Below are 20,033 nucleotides of genomic sequence, written 5' to 3'. Positions count from 1 at the left end.
ATGTTCACGTTCCCCTTCTTAATTTTACTAATGTGTAGTTTGTCACTAGCAGTAACGAAAAAATAACTCAGTATAAATACAGTTATTCCTTTTGCCTTTTTCTGTATGATTTTCTTTAGTAAAAGAGTAAGCTGCGAGGATGGAAAAATGGGGAGTCATTGTTTAATGGGTATAGAGTTTCAGATTTGCAAGATGAAAAAGTTCTGGAGATCTGATTAACAATAATGTGAATATACTGAACACTACAAACGACACTTAAACGGTGAATATGTTATGCGTCTTTTACCACAATAAAAGACAATGAATAACAAAAAGAAAATAGGCTAGACGTTGAAATTTGGAAAGAGAAACATTATAGTTTCTTTTTTGAGTAAGACTTAGGGATTCTTTTCTTTCTTTTTTTTTTTTTTTTGTTGTTGTTGTTGAGACAGAGTCTCACTCTGTCACCCAGGCTGGAGTGCAGTGGCGCAACGTCAGCCAACTGTAACCTCCACCTCCCAGGTTCAAGTGATTCTCTTGCTGACTCAGGCTCCTGAGAGCTGAGACTACAGGTGCATGCCACCACGCCTGGATAATTTTTCCTTTTTCCTTTCCCCTTTCCTTTTTCCTTTCCTTTTCCCTTTCCTTTCCTTTTTTTCTTTCAAGATGGAGTCTTGCTCTATTGCCCAGGCTGGAGTGCAGTGGTGCGATCTCGGCTCACTGCAACCTCTGCCTCCCGGGTTCATGCCATTCTCCTACTTCAACCTCCTGAGTAGCTGGGACTCCAGGCTCCTCCCACCACGCCCGGCTAATTTTTTGTATTTTTAGTAGAGACGTTTCACCGATTTAGCCAGGATGGTCTCAATTTCTTGACCTCATGATCCGCCTGCCTCAGCCTCCCAAAGTGCTGGAATTACAGGCGTGAGCCACCGTGCCTGGCCACCTCTTTTCTTTTTTTTAAGAAACAGAGTCTCACTCTGTCACCCAGGCTGGAGCACAGTGGCATGATTGTGACTCACTGCAGCCTCAGTCTCTTGGGCTCCAGTGATATTCCTGCCTCAGTCTCCTGGAGTAACTAGAACTACAGGTGTATACCACTACGCTTGGCTAACTTTTAAATTTTTTGTAGAGATGGGGTCTCGCTGTCTTGCTCAGGCTGGTCTCGAACTCCTGGCCTCAAGTGATCCTCCCTCTTCAGCTTCCCAAAATGTTGGCATTACAGGCGTGAGCCACTATGTTTAGCCAGAGATTGTTTTCTTTGCCTTATTTTATCGTTTGTTATTTATAACCCTTGTAAATCCCAGATTATTAAGAATTATATTTGGAAAACAGAGGCTTTGGGAAATTTCTGCTTCATTGAATAGTTGTGACAGCATCTTCATAGTGCTCTTCACAAATGTGGATTTTGTAGTCCTATCAGAGATAAAACTATAGTGGTTTTCTTTTTTTTTTTTTTTTTTTTTTTTTGAGACGGAGTCTCGCTCTGCCGCCCAGGCTGGAGTGCAGTGGCCGGATCTCAGCTCACTGCACGCTCCGCCTCCCGGGTTCACGCCATTCTCCTGCCTCAGCCTCCCGAGTAGTTGGGACTACAGGCGCCCGCCACCACGCCCGGCTAGTTTTTTGTATTTTTTAGTAGAGACGGGGTTTCACCGTGTTAGCCAGGATGGTCTCGATCTCCTGACCTCGTGATCCGCCCGTCTCGACCTCCCAAAGTGCTGGGATTACAGGCTTGAGCCACCGCGCCCGGCCTATAGTGGTTTTCTTAAAAGGTAGAGGGGAGAAAAGCCTGGTTATGGTATTGAATGTATTAGGTAGAGACAATATTAAATGAAGAAAACAGACATAGTTCAGGAAAAACACTTGTCTTTAAACAGATTTCATTCAGAAGTAGACCTCTGTTTTGGCAGATAATAACTATTTTCCTTTAAAACAATGCATATAAAGATGCAACAACAACAAAAACTACAGTCAGTATCCCTGATGAACATAGGTACAAAATACTAACAAACCAAATTCAACAACATATTAAAAAGATCATTAACAGTGATCAAGTACCATTCATTCCCAGGGATGCAAGTATGGTTCAACATATGCAAATCAGTAAACCTGATACATCACATCAACAGAATGAAGGAAAAAGACCATATCATCATCGCAACATATGCATAAAAAGCGTTTGAAAAATTCAATATTTCATTATAAAAACTCTCAACAAATTACATAAAGAAGGAATGTACCTCAATGCAACAAAGGCAATATATGACACACCCACAACTAACATGCTGAATGGAGAAAGGTTGAAAGCTTTTTCTCTAAGATCTGGAATAAGAGAAGGATACCAGGCCAGGTGTTGTGGCTCACACCTGTAATCCCAGCACTTTGGGAGGTTGAGGCAGGTGGATCGCTGGAATCCGGGAGTTAAGAGACCAGCCTGGGCAACACGGTGAAACCCTTTCTCTACCAGAAAACATACAAATAATTAGCTGGTCATGGTGGCGCACACCTGTAAGTCCCAGCTACTTGGGAGGCTGAGGTGGGAGGATGGCTTGAGCCTGGGAGGCACAGGTTGCAATGAACCAAGATCACGACCCTACACTCCAGCCTGGGTGGCAGAGCCAGACTCTGTCTCAAAAAGAAAAAAAAAGAAAAAGACACGGATGCCCATTTTTGCCACTTCTATTCAGTGTTGTACTGAAAGTCCTAGCCAGAGCAATTAGACAAAAGAAAGAAAGAAAAGGCAACTGAATTGGAAAGGAAGAAGTCAACTTGTCCCTGTTCACAAATGACATGATCTTACATCTGACACGACCTTTAAAAAAAAGGAACAAAAATTAGAAAACCTTAAAGATGCCACCAGAAAAACCTGTTAGATCTAATAAATGAATTCACTGAAGTTGCAGGATATGAAATCAACTTATAAAAATCAGTATTGTTTTTATCTACTAATAGTGAACTACCTGGAAAAAAATATCAAGAAAACTCTATTTACAATAGCTATGAAAAAAATACTTAGAAATAAATTTAAGCAAGGAGGTGAAATATGTCTACATTGAAAACTATAAAAAACATTGATGAGAGAAATTGAAGGAGACACAAATAAATGTTCATGGATTGGAATAATTAGTATTGTTAAAAAGTCCACACTACCCAAAGCAGTCTACAGATTCAGTGCAATCCCTATCAGATATCAATGACATTCTTCACAAAGATAGGGAAAAACAGTCCCCAAATTTATACAGAACCACAAAAGACCCCAAATAACAAAAGCAATCTTGAACCAAAAGAACGAAGCTGGAACCCCTGCCATGGCCAGTCCGTTGCAGGGTATCCTGCAGCTACTACAGACCCAGAAGCGGGCTGCTGAGGTTTCCAAGGCCCACAGGCGGATGGACGGGGGACTGAAGCAGGCCAAAGAAGTAGCTTAGGGTGAAATTGAACAGTGCCAGCTGCAGAGGGAAAAAGAGTTCAAGGCGAATGAAGCTGAAATACTGAAGTGGAAAAGGAGACCCAGGAGAAAAGATGATCATCCTCCAGATCTACTTCTGGCAGAACAAGGAGGAAGTCTTGAACAACCTCTTGGCCTTTGCAACATCTGGCCAGAAACCTATGAAAACTGCTGTGTAAATGGGTAGGAGAAGAAAAAAGCACCTGTTCTATGAATTGGCATTTTAGATGCTGTCATGGAATATGAAGTTTCAACATAGCTCTAGTTATATTCTTATGGAAAGGCATTAAATTATTTCTGTATATTATGTAATAGGTCCCTCCCCTTTTTGGAGAGTAACAAATGCAGTTTTTTTTTCCCCCCAGACTGAGAACTTATCTAAAGATTTCGTGTTTCCTAGAAAATTAATTGGTATATGTTGTCTATTTTCGTATACCTTTTGGTTCAAGCAACATATATGTCAGTGTTGACATTTTCTTTCTTAGATCTAATTAAACAAAACCAATTTTTTTGAAGAAAGAAAGGGATTAAATAATTTTCCCCCCTAATGCATTACTGAATTTGCCAGGGCTTTATCTATGAAAAAGTAGTAAATACTTATTTGTAACCTGTGTGAAGCAACATTCAGCCTTAATCTATTCCTGCTAATGGTTAGAACAACAATATTGGTATAATTGTTTGGGCTGCTTTTAGTTTCTGTTAATCATGTTTACTAGATTATAGAACTTAAGAACTTGTTACATGTTATTACTTGGTGTACTGATAATCATTTGAAAGTCAAGACTCTTTGTCTTGCGGAAAAAAAAAAAAGAGAGAGAGAACAAAGCTGAAGGCATAACACCACCTGACTTCAAAATATACTATAGAGCTATAGTAATTAAAACTGCATGGTACCAGCATGAAAACAGATACATTGATCAATGGAACAGAATATAAAGTCCAGAAATAAAACCATGCATTTACTTACAGCCAACTTATATTCAACAAAGATGGCAGGACCACACAATGGGGAAAGGGCCATTTCCTTAATAAATGATGTTGGGAAAACTGGATATTCACATGCAAAAGAATGAAATTAGGCCTTTGTCTGTCACCATAAACAAAAATCAACTCTTGAAAATGGATTAAATATAAGACCCCAAACTATGAAACTACTACAAGGAAACAGGAAACTTCTTGACATTAGTCTGGCCAATGAGTTTTTCGATACGACCTTAAAAGCACAGGCAACATAAGCAAAAATGGACTCACAGTATTACGTCAAACTATAAAGCTTCCCCATAGCAAAGGAAACATTCTACAGAGTGAAGAGGGAACCTACAGAATGGGAGAAAATATTTGCAAACTATACATCTGATAAGGGGTTAATATCCAAAACACAAGAAGGACTCAAACAACTCAATAGTAAGAAAACAACCTGACTTTCTAAAAATCTGCAAAAGACCCGAATAGACTTTCCTCAAAAGAAGACATAAAAATGGCCAAGTACAGTAATTCATCACTTAACAACAGGTATACATTTTGAAAAATGTGTTGTTAGGCGATTTCATCTTTTTTTTTTCCCCTTCTGATCCAACAGAACCAATGGTATAGTTATTTCATCTTTGTGCAAACATCTAGAGTGTACTTAAACAAACCTAGATGGTATAGTATAGCCCACTGCATACCTAAGCTGTATGGTACAGCCTATTATTCCTGGGCTGCAAACCTGTACAGGATGTGATTATACTGAATACTATAGGCAATTGGAGCACAATAATAAGTATTTGTGTATCTAAACATAGGAAACATTCAGTAAAAATACGGTATCAAAGATAAAAATGGCACATCTGTATAGGGCACAAAACCATAGTGGAGCTTGCAGGACTGGATGTTGTCCTGGGTGTGCCAGCGAGTGGGCGGTGAGGGAATGTGAAGGCCTCGGACATTATTGTACACTACTGTAGACTATCTTTTTTTTAATAGAGTTTTGCTCTTTTGCCCAGGCTGGAGTACAGTGGCACAATCATAGTTCACTGCTGCCTCAAACTCCTGGGCTCCAGTGATCCTCCTGCCTCAGCCTCTCAAGTAACTGGGACTACAGGCACATGCCACCATGCCTGGCTAACTTACTTTATCTTTTTGCTATTGTAGACTTGATAAACATTGTACACTTAGGTTATACTAAATTCGTAAAACATCATTTCTTCAATAAATGAACTGTAGCTTACTGTAAATTCTTTATTTTTTGACTTTTGTAATAACACTTAGCTTAAAACACAAACATACAGCTGCATAAAAATGTTTTTTATGCTTGTTCTATAAACCTTTTCTGTGTTTGAAATTTTTTATTTTTTACTTTTAAACTTTTTTGTTAAAAACTGAGACACAAACACACATATTGGCCCAGGCCTGTATAGTGTCAGGATCATCCATATTGCTGTCTTCCACCTTCACATCCTGTCCCATTGGAGGGTCCTCAGGGAAAGAACACTCATGGAGCTGTCATCTCTTGTAACAGTGCCTTCTTCTGGATACTTCCTGAGAAACCTGCCTGAGGCTGTTTTACAGTTAACTTTTTAAAATAATTTGAAGTAAAATAATAATAAAAAATACAATAAATACATAAACCAGTGACAGTCATTTATTATTCAAGCATATGTACTGTACATAATTGCATTGCTATGCTTTTATATAAGTATGAGACAGGGTCTCGCTCTGTTGCCCATGCTGGTGTGTGGTGATGGGATCTCGGCTCACTGTAACCTCCACCTCCCGGGTTCAAGCTATTCGCATGCCTCAGCTTCCCGAGTATGGGATTACAGTCGCGCATCACCAGGCCTGGCTAATTTTTATGTTTTTAGTACAAAATTTCTCTACCAAAAATACAAAAATCAGCAGGCGTGGTGGTGGGTGCCTGTAATACCAGCTACTCGGGAGGCTCAGGCAGGAGAATCGCTTGAACCCAGAGGCGGAAGTTGCAGTGAGTCAAGATCACACCACTGTACTCCAGCCTAGGCAACTGAGACTCTGTCTCACCAAAAAAAAAAACCCAAAAAAAACCTCAACATTATTAATCATCAGGGAATTGCAAATCAAAACTACAATGAGATACCACCTTCCTCCTGTTAGGTTGGTTATTATCAAAATGACAAAAGATATAACAGGTGTTGGCAAGAATATGGAGAAAAGGGAACACTTATACACTGATGGTGGGAATGTAAATTAGTATAGCCATTATGGAAAACAATATGAAGGTGCCTCCATATATTAAAAATAGAAGTACCAGATGATCCAGCGATTTCACTACTGAGTATCTATCCAAAGGAAATGAAAGCACTGTGTGGAAGAGATATCTGCACTTCCGTGTTTATTGCAGCACTATTCACAATGGCCAAGATATGGAATCAGCCTCAATACTCATCAGTGGATGAGTGGATAAAGAAAGTATGGTATGTATACACAATGGAATACTATCCAACCATAAAAAAGAATAAAGTTGTGTCATTTGCAATAAGATGGAGGCATCTGGAAGACATTCTGTTAAGTGAATAAGCCAGGCCCAGAAAGACACATACTGCATGATCTTACTCGTGTGGAGTCTAAAACGTTCTCATAGAAGTAGAGAGTAGAATGGTGGTTAGCAGAGGTGGGGGTGCTTAGTTAGAGGGAAGGGTGGGGAAATGTTGGTCCAAGAGTATATAATTACAGTTGGGAGGAATGTGTTCAAGAGAGCTATCATACAGCATGGTGACTATAGTTAAGGACAATGTATTGTTGAAAAATGCAGAGGTAGTTGAATGTTAATAATGTTCTAACCACAAAAACAACTACATGAGGTAATGCTATTGTTAATTAGCTAGATTTAACTTTTCCACAACTTATATATACTCCAAAACATCATGTTGTACGTGATACATGCAATTTTTTCTGTCAATTCAAAATGTAAAGAACATCTGAAAGGTATATCTCTGACTTCCACATGCTTTCCTTGCCCAGTCTTTCTCTCCTGCTTGTCTCTCTGCCTATCAGTGTGAGACACCCTCTCTAGGAAGCTGCTGTCATCCTTTACAAAGAAAGAGTCCAGAATCTAAAATCTTACACAGGCTGCTTCAGGCAGTACTGAAGCCTGGGCTTCTCAGAGGCCATAGTAGAGGCCAGTTGTAGCAAATTTGGTTGAAAAAGCAGGAATTATTTTAAGTTTTTCTAACCACCTGAGCTCAATTTGCCCAGTTGTGAGATTAAACACTTTCTTAGGGCAACAGTAAACCATGGCCACCAGAAAGTAAAATCAAATACAAAATAATAATTAATGGGCGAGGAGCAGTGGCTCATGCCTGTAATCCCAGCACTTTGGGAGGCCAAGTCAGGAGGATTGCTTGAGCCCAGGAGTTCAAGACCAGCCTGGGCAACAAAGTAAGACTCCATCTCTACAAAAAAAAAAAAAAAAAAAAAAATTAGCCAGGCATGGTGGCACTTGCCTGTAGTACTGTCTACTAAGGAGGCTAAGGTGGAAGGATCTCTTGAGCCCTGGAGGTTGATTGAAGCTGCAGTGATTCATGATCATGCCCCACACTCCAGCCTGGGTGACAGAGCAAGACCCTGTCTCAAAACAACAAAAAACAAAAATAAAAACAAAATAGAGAACAAAAATAATAAATGTGTGCATATTTACTATTGGATATGGTAATATACCATGGTAGGTATTGCCTTTGTAAGTTGGTCTCCACTGTCTTTTGTTCCTAGAGCTTTCTCATCTCCAAGGGCTTGTTTACTGCTTCATACATAAAAAGAGGCCAGGTATGATGGCTCATGCCTGTAATGCCAACACTTTGGGAGGCTGAGATGAGAGGATTGCTTGAGCACAGGAGTTCAAGACCAGCCTAGACAACATAGGGAGAACATGTCTCTACGAAAAATCAAAAACTTAGGCCAGGAGCAGTGGCCCATATGTGTAATCCCAGCACTTTGGGAGGCTGAGGCAGGCAGATCACCTGAGGTCAGGAGTTCGAGACCAGCCTGGCCAACAACATGGTAAAACCCTATCTCTACTAAAAATACAAAAAATTAGCCAGGCTTGGTGGTGGGCACCTGTAATCCCACCTACTCAGGAGGCTGAGGCAGGAGAATCGCTTGAACCCGGGAGGTGGAGGTTGCAGTGAGCTGAGATCGCACCATTGCACTCCAGCCTAGGTGACAACAGTGAAACTCTGTCTCAAAACACAAAAACAAAAACAAAACCAACAGTTAGTTGAGTGTGGTGGCATGCACTTGTAGTTCAAATTACTCAGGAGGCTGAGGTGGGAGGATTGCTTGAGCCTGGGAAGTTGAGGCTACAATGAGCCGAAATTATGCCACTGCACTCTAGCCTGGATGACACAGCAAGAACCTATCTCAAAACAAAATAAACAAAAAGAGCCCTAATTTATACATGTATACTTGGTTTGAATTAAATTTAGCTTGTTTACTTAAAACTAGTGTTGAAGGTATTTTTCATACTATATTTTAATACTAAAGTTGATACTAATTTTATGCAGTTTTAAGTATTAAGACTAATCATTTGATCTTTGCTTTCTTTACCTAAAACATGGAAAATACTAGATTAAATGAGATGATTTGTGTGAAGCACAAGCAGAGTTTGGCATCTGGTCAATGTGCAATAAATGCTTGCTTTTATCCTCATAGTGACCTGCCTTGATCTTAAAATTAAAATGGTAGTAATTAGGTTTTAAGATGAAGTGGCTTATGCTGGTTTTAAAATATATTGTATTCGGAATCCTTTGTAAGTAACTATGTTTTCTTGTAACATTGTAATCTACTATGCTTAGTAGGCCTCCAGAGGGTATAGAGGAGAAAAGCTAATTTTTTATAGTTGTTTTATAAGCAAAGTTCCGAGATGTCAGGAGCTTGCTTAAAATGGTTATGTTTTATGCTTCTTAATTTAGGTACTTTAGATTTCTCCTAGATATTTTAGAACATTGCAGGCCATTTTGGGCATAAAAATCTACAATATAATTTGTAACTATTTCAGATTTCATGGTAAGACCAAACTGCGTTACAATTTTTGTAAGGAGCTAAACTCTTAGACTTTACTATTTATGTACTCTGACCATTGGACTGGAACTGAAAACAACTTAAAGATGCAATTTGGCCTGGCTGTGTTAAATTAGTCTGCTTTGCATTGCTATAAAGGAGTACCGGGCTGGGGCAGTGGCCCATGCCTGTAATTCCAGCACTTTGGGAGCCTGAGTTGGGTGGATTTTTTGAGCTCAGGAGTTCGAGACCAGCCTGGCCAACATGGTGAAACCCCATCTCTACAAAAAAAATACAAAAATTAGCTGGGTGTAGTGGCAGGTGCCTGTAATCCCGGCTACTCCAGAGGCTGAGGCAGAAGAATCACTTGAGCCCTGAAGGCGGAAGTGCAGTGAGCCAGATTGCACCACTGTTTTCCAGCCTGGGCCACAAAGCGCGGCTCCATCTCAAAATAAATAAATAAAATAAAAGGAAAAGAAATACCTGAGGCTGGATAACGTATAAAGAAAAGAAGTTTGTTTTGGCTCACGGTTTTGCAGGCTGCACAAGAAGCATGGCACCAGTATCTGCTTCTAGGGAAACCTCCAGAAGCTTCAAATCATGGCAGCTGGAGAAGGGGGAGCCAAGGTATCACATGGAGAGAGAGGGAGCAAGAGAGAGGGGAGGTGCCACACTCTTCAACAACCAGCTCTCAGAACTACTAGAGCGAGAACTCACCATGACCCAAACACCTCCCACTAGGCTCCACCTCCAACATTGAGGATTATATTTCAACATGAGATTGGGAGGGGACAAGCATCCAACTGTATCATATGCTTTGTCAAAATAATTCTGATTTTGACATCTTTTATGTAAATCTTCTTTCCTTGCCTCCATTTTGGGGACGATTTTTATACATTTAATCCTTTAAAATCAAAGGGTTTAATATACATGTATGTTATCTAAGCTGTACTTTGTTGACCAAATTATTTGAGTAAAATGTAGCAATAATAAGAATAACAAAAGTGAACTTTTATTGAATATTCGGTATGTGCTAGGCACTGTTCTTTTTTTTTTTTGAGACGAAGTTTCACTCTTGTTGACCAGGCTGGAGTGCAATGGTGTTATCCTGGCTCACTACTATCTCTGCCTCCCAGGTTCATGTGATTCTCCTGCCTCAGCCTCCTGAGTAGCTGGGATTACAGGCATGTGCCACAACGCCCAGCTAATTTTGTATTTTTGTAGAGGCGGGATTTCACCATGTTGGCCAGGCTGGTCTCAAACTCCTGAACTCAGGTGATCCACCTGTCTTGGCCTCACAAAGTGCTGAGATTACAGGTATGAGCTACTGGGCCAGGCCGCCAGACACGGTTCTAAGTGCCTTACACGCATTGACTAAATCTTCACAACCCTGTAGAAAGGTAGTGTTTTCATAACCATTTGCACCTGAGGAAAACAAGGCACAGAGAGTCTAAGTCACTTGTTTCAGATCATACAGCTAGGAAAGGCAGAGCCAAGATTTGAACCCAGGCAGTCTGTGTTTAGAGTCCATTGACCATTCCACCATTTATCACCTGAAATGCATAGGTACTCAGTGTTTAACCAGACAATCTCAGAGAACATTACCTAGAAAAATCCATAGTTCATTAAGAGTGATAATGAATATATGCTTTCTTGTCTCTCTCTCTCTCTCTCTCTCTCTCTCTATATATATATATATATATATATATACTTTATAACAATTTATACTTCTGTGTGTGTGTTTGCACTATGTGTACTATGGATACATATATACTGTTACTCTGTTACTCCATTATTCAGTGGCAGAGAAGACAGTTTCAAATTTAGATCCCAGTTCAGCTTCTGACCCTGGATGTGTGAAGTCATAGAAAATTTAAATTTTACTCATTTCGATGCATTAGGAATTGTTTCCATATAATTCCTGGCACCAACAGCCATTGTATTTGTTGCACTATAATTCTCGGGTCAGGAGTACGAGAGAGTCCAGAGTTTTAGAATTATATCATTTAAGATGATGAGCATCAGTCTCATTGCAATTTAGTAAAATCAATTTAATGAGTGTTTTCTTGGCGAAAAGCCAGTCAATTATCATATCCATCAAATTTGGGGCTATAGTTATTAAAATTTTTTATTGTGGGAAAAATATCTAACATAAAATTTGCCATGTTAGCATTAAAAAAATTTTTTTTTTGAGACGGAGTCTCGCTCTGTCACCTAGGCTGGAGTGCAGTGGCGTGATCTTGGCTCACTGCAAGCTCTGCCTCCTGGGTTCAAGCGATTCTCCTGCCTCAGCCTCCTGAGTAGCTGGGACTACAGGCACATGGCACCGCTCCCAGGTAATTTTTTGTATTTTCAGTAGAGATGGGGTTTCACCGTGTTAGCCAGGATGGTCTTGATCTCCTGACCTCACGATCCACCCGCTTTGGCCTCCCAAAGAGCTGGGATTACAGGCATGAGCCACCACGCCTGGCCCATGTTAACAGTTTTTAAGTGCACAGTTCATGATGTTAAGTAACATTTTCATGAAACAGATCTCCAGAACTTTTTTTATCTTGCAGATCTAGAACTAAGCACCCATTAAACAACTGCCTCTTGGTATTAACCTTTCCCTCAGCCACTAGTAACCACCATTCTACTTTCTGTTTCTCTGAATTTGACTAGATACCTCCTATAGGTGGAATCATGCAGTATTTTGTCTTTTTGTGACTGACATATTTAGCATAATGTCGTTAACATTTTGTAGCATGTGACAGGACTTTGTTTTTTAGGCTGAATAATATTTTATTGTAGGTATGTACCACATTTTATCGTTACTATTTTTCTGTACTGTTTTTCTCTGGTGGTTTTTGTCAAGTCAGTACTTGTTAGACTTATACCAAGTGATTGGTAGAAGGAATATGATAATCAGCATAATTCATATAAATTGCAGTTTGGCTGTTTCATAGATACTACAATAAAGAGTTGGTTTAGGTTAGAAATAAAGATTAACATGAGAGTTTTGAAAAGTGGTTTGTAGGCATTCATTCCCTATTTTTTAGCTTTTGGCAAGAACATTTCCTGTTCATTATTAGAAATGATCCATATTACTGTTAAGAGCAATTTTAATATCTACTCTTTGCCCTTATATGAGGTCTGTTGCATAAAAAGTCTTTTTTTGGCTTAGGATCTTAATTGCAAATTCTTTATGTGTATTTATTATTTTGAAATACATCTGGCTAGCAAATTATGATCAGTTTCCTTCTTACTGAAACCAAATATGAGATTGACTTCCAAAAGTTCCTTCCAGAGCTAAAAGAGTTTGACTTCTATAAAGATCATGTTCATTTCTATAGTACTTTAATATATATATATTATAATAAGTGAAACATGTCTCATATTGGTTAGAATATAAAATGATGCCCCAAATACTATAAATAGGAAATCCAAGATACCATAAGGATTAACTTAGAAGAAAAAAAAGATTAGCTAGAGCACTGTTTTCAAAGGATAAAGAACCCTAATTTTAATTTAAGTGGTTACTGGAAGTATTATCAAAATAGATTATTTAAACTCTTCTGGATAATTAAGAATGACCAAATTCTAATACTTGCTTTGCTTTCAAGAAGTGAATTTTTTAGAAACATGAAATTTGACCATTTACGTTTACAGTATCAGAAACAATGATCCTCTTCCCCCTTTTTAATTTAGATTATGGATTTCAGCTTATATGCTATACATAAAAAAGGGATTGGAGGCAACAACAACATCTCTTTAGAAGATAATGGATAGCAAATATAGAAATAATATCGTACTTGGCTAATCTCTTTTTAACAAATATTTTCAACATATATTCTTAAGGTAAAATTTAACTACATTGATTTTGCAATTTGTTAGCCACACTATCTTAAAAACAAAACAAAAAAAAACCCACCTAGGCCAGACGTGGTGACTCACACCTGTAATCTCAGCACTTTGGGAGGCCAAGGCGGGTAGATTACCTGAAGCCAGCAGTCGAGACCAGCCTGACCAACATGGTGAAACTCCGTCTCTACTAAAATTACAAAAATTAACTGGGTGTGGTGATGGACACCTGTAATCCCAGCTACTTGGAGGCTGAGACAGGAGGATCGCTTCAACCCAGGAGGTAGAGGTTGCGGTGAGCCCAGATCACACCACTGTACTCCAACCTGGGCGACAGAACAGGAGTCCGTATCAAAAAAAAAGAAAAAAAAAATTACCTGGGCGTGGTGGCGGGTACCTGTAATCTCAGCCACCAGCCACTAGCCACTCGGGAGGGTGAGGCAGGAGGATTGCTTGAGCCTGTGAGGTGGAGGTTGCAGTGAGCCAAGATTGTGCCACTGAACCCCAGCCTGAGCAACAGCTAGACTCTGTCTCAAACCAAAAACAAAAAACACTTTAATGGGAAGGAAGTCACTCAATACAACCAAAATGAAGACCAACTACATTTTTCATTTAGTGTTTGTCTTACTCAGCACAATCAAGTATGACTTTTAAAAATTAAAGTAGGCCAGGCACGGTAGTTCACACCTGTAATCCCAGCACTTTCAGAGGCCAAGGTAGGCGGATCACCTGAGGTCAGGAGTTCAAGACCAGCCTGGCCAACATGGTGAAACCCTGTCTTTACTGAAACAAAAATCAGCCGGGCGTGGTGGCGCATGCCTGTAATCCCAGCTACTCAGGTGGCTGAGGCAGGAGAATTGCTTGAACCCAGGAGGCGGAGGTTGCAGTGAGCCGAGATAGCACCATTGCACTCCAGCCTGGGCGACAGAGCAAGACTCCGTCTCGGGGGGAGAAAAAAAATTAAAGTGGAATATTTTACATCTTTATTCAGGTATTTGATTTATAATATTCTTATAATTTTCAGCTTTAAAACATTTGAAATATTCTTTTAAATGCTTTTTCCCTCATAGAACAGACTGTTGAGAATCCTGTCTTAATACATAAACATCAAGATAGTTTTCAGCTTTTGCTTAGCTTGTTAGTGTATTTTTATTGTAGTCCTTAAACTAGGTAGTACAAAGATTTGATTTTTCAGGAGCAGAGTTGATAGAGCAGTCTGCTATATTGTGAATTCACATTTTAAAATCCTTTATTAATTGTCTTGAATGCAGGTCTAGTAGCTCTGTGACGTGTGCAGCTATACTATGACATCATAAACCCCATCTTGAGGGAACCTAGCTACGGGTCAGAGCTAGTCCACTAGGTGCTCATCAAATGCTGTGTTACAACGCTGTGAGGTTTTCCCAGTTATAAGTGTCATTATTAGGGTTTTTTTTTTTTTTATTGCAAAGCCAAGTAAGGCTGTCAATTGCATCATCTTACCTTATTTCTTCAGATTAAGTACTGTTTATAGTGGGGTTTTCGGTGGATGTGGTGGCATCAGCATAATCTATGTTTCAGGCGTCCTATAGAGGAGGATTATTCTTCAAGGGATGTGGAAGAAAAGGTAAATGATGTCTACTATAAGTACCTTCTACACACTTTTAAAGCCTCATGAAAAGAGGGGTAAAAATTGTGAAATATAAAATAACATCCATTTTATGTTTTAGTTTTTTTGAGCAGTTGCCTACTTGGTTATTGGAATGTGATAAATTATTCATAGATCTTGGTATCACTTTTTCCTTCTCTTCATTTAGGCTTTTTGTGCAAACATTCCCTCCTCTGAGAAATTATCTACAACAAATAGCCTCTTCCCACACCACTCCCAGCTCCTGATTTGTCACTCTCAAATCCGTTATTCTGCTTTACTGTTCTTTTAAGAATGGAGCACCACCCAAATTATTTCCTCATCTATTTCTGTCTTCTAATCTGGGAGAGCAGCGACTTATTCTCATTCACTGCTGTATTCCCACTGTCTAGAATAGCCCACGACAAGCTCCCAATAGATATTCATCAAATAGAAGGGTTAATTCATAAATCTGATGTGTTTTTTGATGTTTATAAGAAAGATTTCTCTATTTTTTCCTGTGATATGCATATTTTAGTTCAAGTGAACTTTGGTTTGTCTCCTTGTGTGTCTTTTAGGAAAGACTTTTTAATTCCTTTCTGTTTCCAGGGCTTCTTTAGAACCCTACTTATGAATAAAGTAATTATAATACTTTGTAGATTCCTCCTTGTTTATATTACAAGGATCTTCTTCTTCTTCTTCTTTTTTTTTTTTTTTTTTTTTTTGAGACTGTCTCTCACTCTGTTACCCAGGCTGTAGTGCAATGGCACGATCTTGGCACACCGCAACCTCTGCTTCCTGGGTTCAAGTGATTCTCCTGCCTTAGCCTCCCAAGTAGCTGAGATTATAGGCATGTGCCACCACACCTGGCTAATTTTTATATTTTTAGTAGAGACGGGGTTTCACCATGTTGGCCAGGCTGGTCTTGAACTCCTGACCTCAAGTGATCCGTCCACCTCGGCCTCCCAAAATGCTGGGATTACAGGCATGTGCCAGCATGCGCAGCCTCCTCCTCCTTCTTCTTCTTTTTTTTTTTTTTTTTGAGACAGACTCTCGCTCTGTCGCTGAGGCTGAAGTGCAGTGGTGTGATCTCAGCTTACTGCAACTTCCACCTTCCAGGTTCAAGCAATTCTCACGCCTCAGCCTCCCCAGTTGCTGGGATTACAGGCACATGCTACCACACCTGGATAATTTTTGTATTTTTAGTAGAGATGGGGCTTCACCACGTTGGCCAGGCTGGACTTGAACTCCTGACCTCAATCGATCTGCCTGCCTTGGCCTCCCAAAGTGTTGACAGGCGTGTGCCACTGCACCCAGCCTCAGATGTTTATTTCTTATCTGGGCTCTAATCCAATAACCAGTCCCCTAATTCTCCTTGCCTGTGGAACATTTCCACCTGGTGGTCCTGCTGTTGCCCTGCCATTTTAGTGGCTTAGGCTCCCTAAAACTGAATCCATCACCTTGCACAAATCAAAAAAGATGCTTCTTTATTTACCTATTTTGTCTTTGGGGATACCATGCATGTTACTGGATCTTTCACTGCCCTTCTTCCCTACATGCCATCTGTGTACCATACCCTACTTAACAGGCAGCCATGTACTCAGCTATAGCCCTACGCACTCAGTATAATAATAGTGCTTAGATGTTAAGGGTAGGAAGCCATGTGAATTTTTTTGATGAATAATAATGGTGGAGTTTAACCTATTTACCAGTATAATTATAAGCTTGACACTCTTGCTTATAAGTTTTGGCCAAACCAGTGAGAATGTAGAATGATAATTCTCCAGATCTAAGGGTTTTCTTTTTTAAAAGGAGACATTTGAATTCTACCTCCAGGTGCGTCATTTGTGCAGGTTCTCGGCCTTTATTTTAGCAGTTTAATGAAAAAATTGTCTCGTGAGCTTTTGGTCTGCCTAGAGTTTGGACATATAGAAGTTTCCTTGTAGTTACAGCATCTGTATAACCCATCTCCAGAATTGTTGGAATATGGTTTATGTTAGCAGGTACAAGTTCTTTTTCTGTATCAGGTATTCTGAACCAAGCCTTTTTTTTTTTTTTTTTTTTTTTGAGACAAAGTTTTGCTCTGTCATCCAGGCTGGAGTGCGGTGGCATGATCTCAGCTCACTGCAACCTCCACTTCCTGGGTTCAAGAAATTCTCATGCTGCAGCCTCCCAAGTAGCTGGGATTACAGGTGCGCACAACCACACCCGGCTGATTTTTGTATTTTTAGTAGAGGGGGTTTCACCATATTGGTCAGGCTGGTCTTGAACTCCTCACCTCAGGTGATCCTCCTGCCTCGGCCTCCTGAAGTGCTGGGATTACAGGCGTGAGGACTTAGCCATTTTTGATAGAGCTATTGTTTAATTAAAATTCTGAGAGTTGTACTTGAAAGATGATTAAAGCAATGTAAAGGATGATTTATGCCTATCAGACACCCATGAATCTTTGTTAAATTGTTTTTCTGTTCTCCAGAATAATCTGATTTCTTTGAAGCTGGGCATTTCCCCACAAAAAGTGAATGTGGACACCACCTGCCATCTCAACCCATAGGTCTAGTTTGTGAGAATACTTGTAGGACCCCTGGATTTCCCCCTATAGTTTCAAGTTCATTGTCTTCAGATACCTTATTCTATGTATTTGGAAAAAAGAGTAAAACTTTGAGAGCCATTGGGTATCTGACAAGGTATCTTTGGGAGCTCCTTAATTCTAAATAGAAAATTATTTTGATTTGAGAAAATGTGGTATCTTCAGAAATTTCCACCACCCAGCTATGTGACTGCATTTTTTAAAAAGGAAAGGAACAGAGAGGAAAATCAAGTCACTCCACCCTCCTTACTTACCTGTGGATTGTCCCTGCACGTGGTGGTGGGTGGTAGAAGTGGTGGTGGAGCACTGGGTCCTCCAGAGAGCTCAGTCCGGTATCTGGCAGTAAAGATCATGTCCCAGTTTCCTGAACTGATGGGACAGAAGCTGGTCAATGAAGTCTTCTCTTTGTGTTATTTTTTTTTCTTTTGTTTTATGTAGTTATAAAGTATAATTTCCATTTTGCCAGTTTCTGACATACAGGCTCTGTCAGGGTTACTGGATATGTTTATTTTGTCTCTGCTGCTCTATTGGAGCTGAAATCTCAGCCTGTCTGAGCAGTTCTTTAAGCTGAAAGCCAGGATGGTAGGGGCTACATTAGAGTGGAATAACTGTTTTCAAAGTGTGGTGTGCAGAACCCTGGGGGTGACTCTGAGACACTTTCATGAGGCTTGCTAGATCAAAACCATTTTTACAGTAATGCTAAGATGTTATTTTTCTTTTTCTCTGTTTTGATATCTGCACTGATGGTGCAAAAACAGTGGTGGTGGGGGAGTGGTAAATTGTTGGTGCTTTAAGTCAGTGACACAAACTGTATTAGTATTCACTATATTCTTCACTGCCATCCACTTGCAGTTTTTTTTTTAAAGTCAGTTTTACTTAAGAATACCTTTGATGAAGCAGTAAAAATTACCATTGCGTTAAACCTTGACTCTGAGTACATGCTGTTTTGATATTCTTTGTCCTGAAATAGGACAGCCGCAGAAAGCACCCCTGCTGCGTCCTGAAGACCCGTGGTGTTCTTGAGGAAAAGCACGTGTGTTATTTGAGTGCCAAGATGAATTAACTGCCCGTTTTTCCACAGAACATCATTTTCTTCAAAAGAATGACTAATTGCCAAATGATGGCTATTCAAACTTGAAGACATTTCCTCAAAAACAAATGAAGTGAGCTTGTCAGTTCAAGGGAAACAACTCATGGTGTTTATTGTCACAAGCTTTTAAGGCAAAACTTTGAATTTTGGAAAATCTGCATCTGCCATTGTGAACTTGACAATATTCATAGTTTTCTGATCAAACTGGTTATACTTTAATGAAATGTGATTTATAATAGTGTGTCATGAAATGCGTCCACATTTGGAAGATCTCCTGAACTCAGTGAGCCAGTATTTTCCAAATGAATACTTCAGGATGTTACAAAATCTTATGTGAGCAAAAAATTCATCCAAAGTACAAGACAGATCAATGGATTTTAATGTAATTGATACAGTCTCAGATTGTACATTGCAATTAACCCTTAAGAGACAACCAGTTGTCAAGTTTTGGTGTATCGATGAAGAATATCCATGATTTTCTACAGCCGCTATTATAATATTCCTCCCTTTTTCTAACATGAGTCTTTGTGAGGCCCAGATTTTCTTCACATACCAACTAAAGCAACATATTGTAGCAGATTCAGTGTAGAAGTAGATATGAGAATCTAGCTGTCTTCAGTTAAATCTGACCTTAAAATAATTTGTAAAAATGTAAAATAGTGCTACTTTTCTCATTTTTTTGAAAATATAATCATTTTTCATAAAATGTTATTTATGGTAGCATATATTATTTTAAAATGAGTTACTAAGTATTTTTTAAATTTTTGTTTTAATTTCCAATATGTTAAATATCAACAGATATAACCAGTAGTGTGCACAGCTGGCTTGTACCAGTGAAAGCCAATTGTATAATCTTTATCCGGCTTTGTGTTCAATGTCATCCATTGGCAGCTTGAAATCAGCCATAGTAGGAGTATTTACATCACAGAAATGAGCAAACACCACAAGTCAGTGTTCCTCCTTCTTAAGATCTAGTTATTAAGTGTTTACCAGCCCTCTACTGAATATGAATCACAGAAACAAAAGCTCTTTGAGGTCATCAGTAATTTTTAAGAGTGTAAAGATGCCCTGAGACTAAAATATTTGAGAATTAGTTGTGAGGAGAAAGAGTTCTCTTTTGGGAGTTAGTCACCATAGAGGTGGTTGCCTTTTTATAATTCATACAGAGTTGCCTTTTGTGCTGGAAACATTTGTAGAATAAATCCCGTGTTTTAAAACTTGTAGTTGTTAAATCTACTGGTTCCATAATGGGATGATGTTTTTCTTTTCCCTGGAATCTAAACTGGACGATAATACTCTGGGGGTAAGTGAGCTGAATTTTCCCTGTAGGCTACGTATTGGTTGCCTCTGTCCTGGTTTCTCACTATCTGTCCAACTGTTATCTAGGTTTAGATCAAGCCTTCACTCATGCTCTGGCACCTACACAAAGCCCTCACTTACTGTTTGGGCCCATACTGATCTTTCTATTCTGTAC

General features: G+C 39.4%; 1 protein-coding gene and 1 pseudogene across 25 annotated transcripts in view; both read left to right on the top strand.

The window, feature by feature from the left end:
• The window catches only part of LOC105495962 (cAMP responsive element modulator), an 88,201-nt gene that overhangs the window by 30,573 nt on the left and 37,595 nt on the right, over positions 1-20,033 (top strand). For 3 of the 25 annotated variants that reach the window (XM_011765910.2, XM_011765902.2, XM_011765899.2), the window contains exon 1: positions 14,637-14,882. The exons of the other annotated variants lie outside the window; for them this stretch is intronic. In XM_011765910.2, coding sequence (XP_011764212.1) covers positions 14,805-14,882 — 78 coding nt within the window. In that variant the 5' untranslated portion in view covers positions 14,637-14,804. Of the gene's footprint in view, positions 1-14,636; positions 14,883-20,033 lie in introns of those variants that run through there. 25 annotated transcript variants of the gene reach the window in all.
• On the top strand, positions 1,434-11,090 carry LOC139356372 (V-type proton ATPase subunit G 1 pseudogene; annotated as a pseudogene).

The sequence above is a fragment of the Macaca nemestrina genome, chromosome 9 (assembly GCF_043159975.1).
Source record: "Macaca nemestrina isolate mMacNem1 chromosome 9, mMacNem.hap1, whole genome shotgun sequence".
Classification (NCBI taxonomy): Eukaryota; Metazoa; Chordata; class Mammalia; order Primates; family Cercopithecidae; genus Macaca; species Macaca nemestrina.
Note: the sequence above shows the minus strand (reverse complement) of the source record. Positions and strands in the feature narration are given on the sequence as shown.